The sequence below is a fragment of the Mastigoproctus giganteus genome, chromosome 1 (genome assembly GCF_048544385.1).
Source record: "Mastigoproctus giganteus isolate SK-2022 chromosome 1, ASM4854438v1, whole genome shotgun sequence".
Classification (NCBI taxonomy): Eukaryota; Metazoa; Arthropoda; class Arachnida; order Uropygi; family Thelyphonidae; genus Mastigoproctus; species Mastigoproctus giganteus.
This window is the reverse complement of record NC_143575.1, coordinates 209,109,350-209,123,471: the sequence shown is the minus strand read 5'-3', so window position 1 is coordinate 209,123,471 and position 14,122 is coordinate 209,109,350. Positions and strand designations below refer to the sequence as shown.

Here is a 14,122-nt window from a genome sequence, read left to right as displayed (position 1 = left end):
ATGTGCAACAGTATCAAAAGCCTTTCTAAGATCCAAATATATAATATCAAAGTTATTCTCTGCATCCAGTTCTTTTGTGACTGCATCATAGTATCCAGTCAAATTGGTCAGGCAAGACTTTCCCTTAACAAAACCATGCTGTGTCCGAGCTATAACTGAAGTCATGTCTAGATGATCCTGCAATGCTTCTTTAACCAGTGCCTCCATTAATTTTCCTGGAACAGAAGTTAAACTCACAGGTCTATAATTACTTGTCACCCTTTGATCCTCCTTTGTGAATTGGGGTCACATTTGCACATCTCCAGTCTGTGGGTATCTCCCCTGAGTCCAAAGAAGCTCTCATAATTATGGCTAAGGGTTTGCTTACTTCCTTTGCTGCCTCCTTTAATATAACTGGATAGATCCCATCCACCCCAGGTGACTTTTTTATGTTTATCCTCAACAATTTCTCCTCCACTTTCCTCTCAGTTATTACAAAATCATCTAGCCCACTGCCACAGTTTACTTTGCCTCTGGCATTCACCCTTCATGAATAACTCCTCATGTGTGAATGTAGATGCAACATACTCATTTAGTTTGTTAGCCACCTGAGCAGGATCATCAACAGTTGAACCATCAATATCCAGTGGACCAATCTGATTTATCCCTTTCCTTCTAGAGTTTACATAGGTAAAGAACTCTTTTCTGTTTTTCTTTGCATCCTTTGCCAAGGATTTCTCATAATCTGCCTTTGCCTGCCTAATCTCCTTTGTGACTTGGTTACAGACCAGCTTATATCTATCATAGGCTTCCGTGTCACCCATTAATTTATATGTATTCCATACATTTTTCTTCTCTGCCATGTCGCATTAGTTCATCTGACATACAGCAAATTTAGCAAATTAGTTAGCAAATTAAAAATAAATTTACGCATATGTGCATAGCTTTACAGCAAATTTAGCAAATTAGTTAGCAAATTAAAAATAAATTTACGCATATGTGCATAGCTTAATTAATATGTATTGTAATATGCTGACTAGTTGACGTTTGTGTTCACTGATATTTGTGGGGGAGGATTAAAATTTAAAACAGTAAAAAGATAAGCAATCAATAACAAAGAACACGGCACACACAAAATTGCAAGTAAGAACAGAGTAACAAGTTACGAAGCTTTAAAAATAGGAATGAAGAGTAGATTCTGAGAATTAATTTTTTTATATGATTGAAGATTCCATGGAAAGTGTAAACACATTTCACCATAATAACCCACAGAATTTGAGCTGTCGGTATTATCGCAAATTCAATAAGATCGAGTTTATTATCCGTTTATGATAGATTGCACTAACAGAAAAGCCCAATAAACAGATGACTGCTTTTTTATTGTTTTATGGTTGTAACCTCCAGAAATTATTCTACGATTGTCTCTGACAATCGTAGGATAATCTCTATTTTACCTGGAACAGAAGTTAAACTAACTGGTCTGTAATTACTTGTGTCACACTTCGATCGCCCTTTGTGAATTGGAGATACATTTGCGCATCTCCAGTCTGTGGAGACCTCCCCCGAGTCCAAGGATGCTCTCATAATTATGGCTAAGGTTTTGCTTAGTTGCTTTGCCACCTCCTTTAATATAACTGGATAGATCCCATCCACCCCAGGTGCCTTTCTTATGTTTAACTTCAACAATTTCTCCTCCACTTTGCTCTCAGTTATTACAGAATCATTAAGCACCTTGCTACAATTTGATAACCTTCTGCCATTTTCAAGCCTTAATAACTCCTCATGTGTGAATGTAGATGCAAAATACTCATTCAGTTTGTTTCCTATCTGAGCAGGATCATCAACAGTCGAAACATCGATATCAAGTGGCCCAATCAGATTCGTCCCCTTCCTTTTAGAGTATATATAAGTAAAGAAATCCTTGCTATTTTTCCTAGCATCTTTTGCCAAAAATTTCTCATAATTTGCCTTCGCCTGCCTAACCTCCTTTGTGACCTGATTACAGACTAGCTTATATCTGCCATAGGCTTCTGAGTCGCTTGATAATTTATATGCATCCCATGTATTTTTCTTCTCTGTCACGAGTCTCATTAGTTCATTTGATAACCATTTAGGCCTAAACCTTGAACAATATTTCTTAACAGGTATCAAACTTTTAGTAGCATCCACGATTAATTGCTTGAATGCTTCCCACTTAGAATTTATTTTGGGTAACATCGTCAGTTGATCCCACTGTACAGTGAAATTACTGTCAGTATAAGCGACATCGTGGGATACCTTCTCTTTAACAAAAATTTCCTGTGCTTCAGATATGGATTTAGCTTCCTCTGGTACAAAGTTGTCAATTACCTGTAAATAAAAATAAAATTATTCGTGGCTTTAAATACCATGTGTTTAAGTTTTATTTAAAACGTTAACTAACCTCCTTGATTGCTGTAAAATGTCGGCCTTAATACGACACAGCATTGAGGTCTCCCATCTTGTGATTACTGGCTCGGGTGGAAGTGGCAGATCAGGGTGCATTTCTTTTAAGAGCTGTAGTATACTCTTGAGAGCTGTAGTATACTCTTCCTTAATTAAGGAAGACCTTTTTAGTCAGTGATATCAGCTTGTCAACATCTTTAAATTCCATACGTACTTGTTTTGCTACATGGTAAAGATCGTGGGCTAAACAATTATGATGTATCATGCTCGGAAAAAATACCTCCAATGCTTTCCCGGCTTTGAGCATGCAGGCTGCTGAATCCATTAATAAAAGAAGAAAACGATCAGTTTTTAGACTGTTCAACCACAAAATACCTGAAACATATAAGTAATTGTATATTAATTGAATTTATCATTTTATATATTATACATTTACAATTTTAAATAATTAAATAATAAGTAATTAATTATTTAATTAAATAATAAGTTTAATTTTAACCGCATAGACTCCCATTCCAATGTAGCAGCGTTCAGTCGATCCCATAGATACAGTACTTACCAAGAGAATCATTAAGAAATCTAGCAACAGTTGCATGATTAGTTTTATCCAGAACCTTGGATGCAAGGAGATACGATTTAGATGGTTCATCTGAATCAAGCTTTCCGATAATAAAATTAGCTATACATCTGCCTTCACAATCTGCAGTTTCATCAACTGAACCCCACACACAGAGCTGCTTCCAATATCTTTGCGAATATTGTTTAGACACTGCAATTAAGTAAATAAACTAATTAAAATATAGCCTACACAGCATTCAGTCTTGGATTTTATTAAATAATAAATTATTTAATAAAATCAATGAGAGCATACCGATTTATAGCAGTACTCAAGGTAATTTTTCCGTAACGTTGATTCATCAGGAATTTTTCGGGAGCAGTATTTTTCCAAGAAGCTTTTGAAGACTGGATTGTTCACTTTGTTCCAAGGAATGTTTGCAGCAACCACTGCATGGCATAAATCAGCAAAGAATGGTAGTTGATGTTATTTGGTTTTTAGGAGCATTAGCAACTAAGCCCATATTGCTCCGAGGATATGCGGTGGTCATTCCCTGACCTTTCCACATCCTCCGTATTTGGTGGTCGCGGGCTCGAACCCCGGTCTAATCAAGAAGCGTGTGCTACGCACTGCCGCTCCTGCCCACCTGGCTACGGAGGCGCCTCAGCAAAGAATGGATCTGGTTTTTTATGCTTTCCTGCAGTAAGCAGCTGCTGTGTATTACCTGAAATTCCCCTTAAATTCTCCTTACATTTGCTTCCTGCAAAGCAGTAACATTATAAATAAATTTTTTTTTTTCTGTTTATACTCCATCATGACAACCAAGTCAGTAGAGTTTACAACAAATCGTCAATACAAATATTTATCATATTTAGTAGTCACGGGTTTGAACCCCCGGTCTACTCAAGGAACGTGTGCTTTGCACTCTTGCTCCTGACCACTGGGCTACGTCAGGCAATTGGGATGCTTTCGAGCACGGAACCTTAAAAATGTATTTATATATTTATTTAAGATTATTTATAATAATTATAATTATTTTCCAATTTATATGAAAATACTAAATATGCATGAGCATTAAATTTGGAATGTCCATGTATGGAAGCATCCAAAAATAAAAATTATGATAGATCTTTTACCTGGTAATTAATTAATTTATTTAAATAAACTAAATGCAACAAGACATAATATTTAAGAGTTTAAGATTCTATATAATATTGATGTAGATACACCATAGATGGCTCTTTAAGAACAACCACGATGTGAAAGGATCATTTTGTCTGTATCTCATATTGTGCTCTTCCTTCTAAACGAGTTGCCCATGTATTGCACTACCTCGAATAAGTAACGCTTCACTAGTAGAGAAGACTGTTGTTACTTGTCTTACCACTACCTACCGATGAAAAGCCAACTAGCCTTAAAACGGTGCCATCTAGGTGATGGTACTCACTGAGAATAAGTAACAATAGTTTTCTCTATTAGTGAAGCGTTACTTATTCAAGGTAGTGCAATACATGGGCAACTCGTTTTGAAGGAAGATCCAATATGAGATACAGACGAAATGATGCCTTTCACACTACTATCGTAGTTGTTCTTTAAGAGTTATCTATGGTGTATCTACACCGATATTATATATATTAATTAATTTACGTACATCTTTATTGCACGCGTTGCAATATATCATTTATCCATCCATTTGGTATGTGTCTTTAGACTCTTCATTAACCACAGAAGAAATCCATTTTCTAAAAAGCTCGATTTTGGCTTCATTTCGCCAACAGCTGAAGTTTCTACTGTATAAGATGAGTTGAACGAATAATTTGTTGAACTGAGTATAAGGCGAAACTACTGTAAAATTTTAAATTATAGCTAAAATTACACTAGCTGTCATTGTGAGTGAGTAAAGATCCAATCAAAATAACTTTGGGATTTAGCTGCTCGTGCCCGCCCACACTGGAATGTAAAATGATTAAATGTAAATTCCCACGGTTTTTAGAAATATATTTTAAATCAATTTGATAAATAATTTAGCGATTATCGTATAATGAAATATGAAATTTTATGTGAACAAGTATAAAATATGCTATTAAATATGATATTTCATATATTTTTTTTCAAATTATGACCTAATGTGTAAAATATGATGAAATATGAAATTATAAACACGCTTCATTAGGATTCTCAGACCATGTAACATGGACACACTAAGTTTCATGCCTTTATGTAAATGAAAAATGAATATGATAATACATAAAAATCCAAACCCTATTTATAACAATAAAAGAATGTGTTGTTTTAGCTTTGAATGATACTGGTGCTTCTCATATGTGGAATGAAACTCAATATCCTAAAATCATGGAGCTTCTTAAAGTGTTGGGACCAGTACGACCAGCAACTGAGAACTTAGGGCGGCGAGATGCCAATTTATTCACAAGTGAAGGCATATTTGAATTTCTGTTAAATGAACTAAAAAATTTGAAGACTGAAATTAGTTCCAAATTATTAAATGCTTTAGAAGTAAGAATTCAAGAAAGAAGACAGTTTGGATTGGTAACCCTTTTGCTATATTTGCAAAATCCACAAAACATTTCAACAAAGAAATCTAGTGTATTTAAACTAGTTTCAAAACCCGATATTATTAAGTTTTCTGGAAAAATATTGTCTAGAATATATCCAAATTCTTGTATGGAAACAGATTCCAATGATGAATATATTGGAGACGGAAAAACAATTAATCAGGGCAATGCTCTAAAAGGAAGCCATGGAAAAATCAATTCATAAGTTTCTTGAGGAACCTGAAGAAATAATATCAAATCTGAAGACACTGAAGGCCAAATTTTCAGTATTTGAGGCAACCAATAATAAGAACTAAGAATTTAGATTTATTATTTGATGTCCTGAAAACGATAAAACAAAGTTCAGTAGGCAGTGAGAGAGTATTTCAGGCATTTTTGTATCTAGAATAAGAACAAGATTAAGTAATCATTCAGTGGACATTTGTTTTTTGAAATCATATTTCTTGAAGAAAAATACTAAATGAAAGAATAATTTATATTTTGTACGGATTTTAGTTATTTTAGTTTTTTTTTTTTTTTTTTTTATTTGGTTTTGTTTAGAGTATATTCCATTTTGTTATATTTTTGTAGATCCATAAATATTAAATAAACTGAAAATTTTTAAAATAAGTATAAATATTTTTTTACTGTTTTAATTATTATTATTTTTTTTTTTTTTTTTTTTTGTAAAATTCGAAAACCGGTTTTTTGGAAATACCGGAATTTGAAAACCAGTGTTTTCAAAAGTCGGTTTTTGTATAAACCCTAGTAAATGATGTTGAAATTTCACATGTTTATTTAATGAAAAAATGTTTGAGCCTACAGGGCAATAAGGCTCCTGGGCTTGATGGCATATACTCTGTAATCTTAAGGGAGGCGACAAGTGAATGCATTGATGCTAATTTTGACAGCATCACTGGACTCCGGAGTGATTCTGTTGGATTCAAAAAGTGACAGTGTATCTCCAATATGTAAGGGCAGTTCTAAGAGTGAAGTGGGAAATTACCAGCCAGTTAGTCCAACTTCAGTAGTAGGATTCAAAATGGAGACAATGATGAAGGGTGGAATTCAGGATCATTTAGATAGAAATGGAATTCTGAAGGATACTCAGCATGGTTTTATAAAGGGAAAATCAGGTTTAACTAATCTGGTTAGCTATTTTGACAGGGTCACTCAACAGCTGGATTTATGGAATAATTTCAACATTGTTTATTTGTATTTTAGCAAAGCATTTGACCCAGTCCCACATGAGTGGCTACTTTATAAGTTGGAACAGGTTGGAATCACAGGTAAAATCCTTAGATGGATGGCTTCAGGGCAGGAGGCAGAGGGTTGCGATAAATGGTTATTCCTCAAATTGGGTTGATGTAAGAAGTAGGGTTCTCCAAGGATCAGTATTACGACCACTGTTTTTGATAAGTGACAAGGATGAAGGGATAGAGAACGTGATGTCTAAATTTGCAGATGATGTAAAGATTGGTAGAGTAGTTAATGATCACTGCCAAGCAGAGCTTCTTCAGATTGACCTAGATAGACGTATTGCATGTGGCGAACAGTAACCTCAAAATAACTTATACACTTGGTGGAGTTGAAATAAAGCCGGTAGTGGAGGAAAGGAACTTGGGTATTACGATACAGTCAGACAAGAAGTTTTCTGAGCATTGTAGACTGGTTGCAAGGAAGGCCCATGGTGTCCTATTGATGATTTATTGAACAATTGCACATAAGGATGTCATAATCCCATTATATAAGGCTATTGTTAGATCACACTTTGAATACTCCATTCAAGTATGGAGACTGCACCTAAAGAAAGACATTGTGCTTCTTGAAAGGGTCCAAAGACTGGTAACTGGCCTGGTGAGATTGGCAAAAGGGTGTCCATATAAGTAAAGACTTTGAATATGTGGGTTGCAGAGCTTGGACACTAGGTGCCTTAGAGGAGACTTCATTGAAGTGCTTGAGGTTCTGAGAGGCATAAGTAAAATAAATAAAGACGAAATTTTCACGGTTATAAATGATTCTAGAACTAGGGGCCATTATTTCAAGTTACAGCCGGAGATGTTTTGACTGGATTGCAGAAAGTTTTATTTTAGCCAGCGAGTTATAAATTACTGGAATAAGTTACCTACATGGGTGGTAGAGGCTGACAGTTTAGGGAAATTCAAAAGTCAGCTGGATAATTACCTACTGGAGGAAGGAAACACATAGGTTGTCTATTGCCGTTTCTCTTATTGTTATTATTATTATTTTATTATTTTTTAAAATTTTCTTCTTCTTATTATTATTTTTTAAAATTTTCTTATTATTATTATTTTATTTTATTATTTTTTTTTTTTTTGGCTGGTACAGCATAGCCCATAGACTTCCTTGTACCATGTGGCTAATACTAATGACACTGATCTGTTGTATTAACTGCAAATAATGTTTTCCTGTGCTCATAGATGGCAGTAATGTTGGAGCAGATTAACATGTTCAACCTTTTCTGTCTGCCTCCCACCTCTCTCTTTCAGTAACAGAAAGTTTTAGTGGTAGTATGTGTATAGTTTATCTGCATATCTATTACACACTCTTTTTATTTCTTCTGTATTTTAGCATTAGCATTAGTAGAGGCATTTGATGCAAGAAAGCAAGCTTATGCAGCATCAGCCAAAAAAAAAAAAAAAAAACCCACTTCCACTTCACACCTATGTTCGTTCAAAATACCTGTCCAGCTGAGCCTTAAACTTATTTAGGCTATCAACTTCCACGACAAGGGATGGAAGTCTGTTCCACCAACCAACCACCCACTGGCTAAAGGCAAATTTCCGCACGTCTATCCTACATCTGTCTTTCCTCAATTTGAATTTATGCCCTCTCAGGTGATTATTCTGAGCGAGAGGAAGAATCCCATCAGCATTGAGCATGCTCAAACCATTCAAGGCTTTATACACCTCTATCAGATCACCTCGCTGGTGCCTAGTCTCCAGACACTGTAATTTGCAAAACTTAAGCCTTTCTTCGTAAGAGCACCCCTTTGTTCCATTCACTAATCTTGTTGCCCTTCTCTGTACTCATTCCAGCAGCTCTATATCCTTCTTGAAATGAGGCCTCCAGACCTGTATACAGTACTCTAGGTGTGGCCTGACCATTGCCTTATACAAGGGAATAATCACCTCCTTATCCCTGCTAGAAAAATTTCTATATATCATTGACAATACACCATGAGCTACTCTTGCAGCCCATCTGCACTGCTCAGAGAACTTCATATCTGCCTGCACAACCACCCCCAGGTCCCTTTCATTCTCTACCACTGTCGGTTGAGTACCACAGAGTTGATACGTTTCTGTGGGGTTGCTGTTTCCCATGTGTAGTACTTTACATTTGTCAATGTTAAACTTCATTTGCCACCTCTCAACCCATCTGCTCAACCTTTCCAGATCCTGTTGCAGCAGCATAGTCTCAGTAGTGTCCTTGACAACCCTGCCTACCTTTGTATCGTCTGCAAACTTCGACATTAAGCTTGATATACCATCATCAATATCATTTATGAATACAGAAAACAATAATGGACCCAACACTGAGCCTTGAGGGACTCCACTAATAACATTAGTCCACGACGAGCAGTGTCCATTGATTACCGCTCTCTGTCTTCTCCCCCACAGCCAGACCTTTATCCACAACAGCAATTTGCCTCCAATGTCACACTGCTCCAATTTGTGCAGCAGTCTTCCATGTGCAACAGTATCAAAAGCCTTTCTAAGATCCAAGTATATAATATCAAAGTTATTCCCTGCATCCAGTTCCTTTGTGACTGCATCATAGTATCCAATCAAATTGGTCAGGCAAGACTTCCCCTTAACAAAACCATGCTGTGTCTGAGCTATAACTGAAGTCTTGTCTAAATGATCCTGCAGTGCTTCTTTAACTAGTGCCTCCATTAATTTTCCTGGAACAGAAGTTAAACACACAGGTCTATAATTACTTGTGTCAGCCTTTGATCCTCCTTTGTGAATTGGGGTCACATTTGCACATCTCCAGTCTGTGGGTACCTCCCCTGAGTCCAGGGAAGCTCTCATAATAATGGCTAATGGTTTGCTTACTTCCTTTGCTGCCTCCTTTAATATAACTGGATAGATCCCATCCACCCCAGGTGCCTTTCTTGTGTTTATCTTCAACAACTTCTCCTCCACTTTACTCTCAGTTATTACAAGATTTTCTAGCTTACTGCTAGAGTTGAATACACCTCTGGCTTTCCCCTCGCTAAATAACTCCTCATGTGTCGATGCAAAATATTCATTTAGTTTGTTAGCTATCTGAGCAGGATCATCAACAGTTGACCCATCGATATCAAGCGGACCAATCTGATTCATCCCCTTCCTTCTAGAGTTTACATAAGTAAAGAACTCTTTTCTGTTTTTCTTTGCATCCCTTGCCAAAGATTTCTCGTAATCTGCCTTCGCCTGCCTAACCTCCTTTGTAACTTGGTTACAGATCAACTTGTATCTATCATAGGCTTCTGTGTCATGTGTTAATTTGTATGTATCCCATGCATGTTTCTTCTCTGCCATATGCCTCATGAGTTCATCTGACATCCATTTAGGCCTAAACCTTGAACAATATTTCTTAGTTGGTATGTAAAGCCTAGTAGCTTCCAAGGTAAGTTCTTTGAATGCTTCCCATTTTGCATTTGCTGTAGGTAACATCATCAGTTTGTCCCACTGTATAGAATTTAAATACTGTCTCAGTCCATCGTAGTTGCCTTTACGAAAGCAATAACCCTTCCCTTTACCCCTAATGGTAGTTACCTCTTTGAGTAAATCCCACTTCAGCACACTGTGATCACTGCCACCTAGTGGTTCATTTATCTGCAGATTCCCAATGCATGAAGAATCACTGCTGATAATAAAATCAAGAGTATTCCTCCCTCTTGTTGCCTCCCGAACATGAAAACAATCATCCAATAAATCCACAAAAGCCTTGCTAGTGTGTGAGTGACCAGCCCCCAAATTCCAGTCAATATCTGGGAAATTAAAATCTCCCATTATAAGACTCTCTGATTTACTGGCCCACTGTATTTCCCTGTACAGTTTCTTATTATACTTATCAGAGTCATTAGGCCTATAGCACACTCCTACTCTCAATTTTGATCTCCCAATGCTTATGTCACACCAAACTGACTCGACACTGCACTGTCCAGCGATGTCCACTGGTTCACTTCCTTGGATTTTATGTATTTCTTAACTAATAGCATAACCCCTCCTCCCTTCCTATCCAGTCTGTCCTTTCTGTAGACGTTGTACTCCCCAAATTCCAGTTCTGCATTCCTTATATCTGTGTGACACCATGTCTCTGATATCCCAACAATATCTGCCTTTGATGTTTTGAGCAATACCTCAAATTCATCAAATTTATTTACTAAACTCCTAGCATTGGTGTACACGCAACTATACATGCACCTATTTCTATTCTTAACTACTCTAACACAACCCATGTGTTTACTTGTACCGCAATGACTCCCGGCAGTCTCTGAAATATCCTGCACCTTGTTTTTCAGGCTTCTGCTCATTCCAATAGAAGCAGTGCAAGAATCTCTTTCACCTCTGCCAGTGGCTACTGTTAATCTATTCGTCTTTGTCTCCCCCCAAGCTAGCTGTTTTCCGACCCACCTAACACTGCCTCGATAGCATCAGCAAATATTCTTGCACCCTTTCTATTTAAGTGTATCCCATCCCTATAGAAGCAATCTCTCCTGTTAACAAGTACAGTCCAGGCTGAAAAAAATTCTATCCCTTGAGCCTTGCACAATCTTTCCAGGGCCAGATTGATTGACAAGGCTCTCATCATATACTCCCTCCTATCGTGTCTGGGCAGAATTGCAGACACTTTCAAATTCAACCCTATTTCACGGCTTTTTTTCAACAGTGACCTGTACTTGTTAAGCAATTCTGCCGGTCTCCTGCTATTTTGCTTAGCACTGTATTGATATGAGGGCTGTTCAATAAAGAATGGTCATAATTTTTCATAAACAACTGTACTGCTTGCTGAGCTGTAGAATTTAATACCAAAACAAGCTGCATCACATAGCAACTGCACAGTTGACTCAAGCAAATGGTGTGTGACTTTGGTGGCCAGTCTGTTTTATGCCTATTCAGTTTCACTTATGTAACAATGGATGTGACATGCAAGGAATAGTATGCTGCTTTTAAATTTTGTTTCTGTCTCTAGAAAACATCAGCTGAAGTGTATAAAATGTTAAGAGGCTTATGGTGAACCTATGCTTGCAGTACAGCACGGCTTGCAGCTGATGTAGAATGTTTAAATTTGGATGTGATTCAAGCACAAAAATCAGCAGTCCTGGAGGCTCCAACCACTGCTGTCACCACAGAAACCATAAACACTGCTTCTGTAATTGTGATTTACGGAAAAATACTCACCTGAGCAACAGCAAGTTCGCATGGAAGTTTTTCAGGAGCTGAAATGGATGGTTACTGCAGATGGTGAGATTCTGCACAAGGTGAATAACAGTGGATGAGACATGGCTTCATGATTTCGACCCAGAGAGTAAGCAACAAAGTTCTGTTTAGAAATGTATGTCATCGCCAGTACAGAAAAAAGCAAAAGTTGTGGATTCTGCAGGAGGTAATGGTCACTTTTTTTTTTTTTTTTTTTTTACATTCAAGGAATGGTTTACCATCATGTCATGCCACGTCATATGACTGCTGCAGGACCTTACTATGGAACTGGAATGCATGCAGCTGTGGGATGCTGCATCACAACAATGCAATACCTCATGTTGCTCATACCGTCGTTTAGTACTTAGTCAGCATTAATGTCAAATGTGTCCCTGATCCACCCTACAGCCCTGACCTTACACCCTGCAATTATTTTATTTCAAAGTTAATGAAGGAGCTGTGAGAAAAATGTTTCCAGTCATCAGAAGTTGTAAAGACGTCAGAAGTGATTCTGAAATACATGTCAAAGAATGGTAGAAATGTTGGTGTGTTTCATCAAGTGGAGACTACTTTGAAAAGGACCATCGAAGTATGGATGATTAATTAAAGGTATGTTGTGAAAAAAAAATTATGATCATTCTTTATTGAACAGCCCTCATAATATGATTAAGCAGAAGCAAAAAGAAATGTCAGATTCACCTTACAATTGCAGCCACATTTGTAGACAGTTTATAACAAAACCTCAGCGGAAGAAAATCTACAGTATTACTAGACATGCATATTCTTTGTAATTTGGTTGCATGATCAGTAATTAGGATAAAACTTGGGCTCCACATATGTGCCTTATTACATACACCACAATCCGAGGATCTGGCTAACTGATAAAATTAAAAGTATGCCTTTTGCTGTTCTTATGGTGTGCTGAGAACCATGCATCAACATTGATTGCTATTTCTGCATAATGAAGACTGCCCAATATCCTATCCCTTGAAATTATGGGATAAAGGTAGTAATGATGAATGTAGTCCCATCTGTTTCGCAGCTTGACCCACACATCAATGAGAATCGGCAACAGTTCTGGCTCTGAGTGACTGTATGTTAGAGGAGGTTGGTACACTTGATGTTCCTACACAGAAAGAAATTCAGTGGGATTAAATCTGGCAACAACAACATGCCACATGGTACTTGCTCACTGCCAGTAAAATTTGCCATCTTTACTTTTTTTGGCCATCAACAAAAAGTGCTGTAAACTGAATTAGTTAATATGAAAATTTTATGCCTTGTTTCTTTTCTGTACCTTTGTTCATTTCATATTTATAATTTTTTTTAAAATCAAGACCTAATTTAGAATCACCCTGTATGTGATCAGGATTGCAAGATACTTTTTCATCCCCATCCCCAAACTTTGCATGCAAATTCAAGACTACTACTCTAAATTGGTATTACCAAATTGAGTCTGTCTTGAATCTGAGGAATTAACTAAAAGCTATCTTATCTTGAATTTCATTTAGTGATACATAAATGAAACTTATAAAACAAGATCTTTATTTTTATCCTTTTTAATTGCTAATTTTAATTCTGTTATTGCATGTAATATTAATAAATCAGTTCGACATGTTCATTTTATTACAGAGATGCACGTAACATGGCCCGTGATGTACGAGAATTTATTCTGGAAGTGATTCAGAAAAAAGGAGGTCAGAGTAAAGAAGAAGCAGAAGCATATTTAAAAAAGATGGAATCCCAACGTCGCTATGCAGCAGATGTTTGGAGTTAAAGTTCTGTTATTTTAGATATATAAAAATGCATCATGGTATTGAGTAATGGTGAGCCATTACATTCATCATCAATCATTATAATATGAAGTTTGGAGAGACCTACAACTAGCTGCATTCATCTGTTATCTATCACCTTTCATTTGTTTTGTAACACAAAACATTTTGTACTTTAGGAAATCTTTCAGTTAAATCATGTGAAATATTTTAAATTGACTTTAGTTTCTGTAAAATATATTTCTATTAAAACTGCATTCCAAACCATCATGATAACTGTCCTTGCAGAGTATGAGGAATGAATGTGAAACTAAAATAGTAAAATGTTTATTGCATATTTGAGCATTGGTAGCCTACGAGAACTAATTAAAGTGTGAAAATCAAAACAGGAAAATTTAAGTAAATGGC

The 14,122-nt window shown here is 36.5% G+C and overlaps 1 protein-coding gene across 3 annotated transcripts in view; it reads left to right on the top strand.

Annotated features, from left to right (window-relative positions):
- Cpr (Cytochrome P450 reductase) overlaps nucleotides 1-13,826 on the top strand; it is a 211,896-nt gene extending 198,070 nt beyond the window's left edge. For all 3 annotated transcript variants that reach the window (XM_090384146.1, XM_090384156.1, XM_090384163.1), the window contains exon 14: nucleotides 13,575-13,826. In XM_090384146.1, the coding sequence (XP_090240272.1) occupies nucleotides 13,575-13,719 (145 nt within the window). In that variant the 3' untranslated portion in view covers nucleotides 13,720-13,826. The remainder of the gene's footprint in view (nucleotides 1-13,574) is intronic.
- The last annotated feature ends 296 nt before the right edge of the window (nucleotides 13,827-14,122 follow it).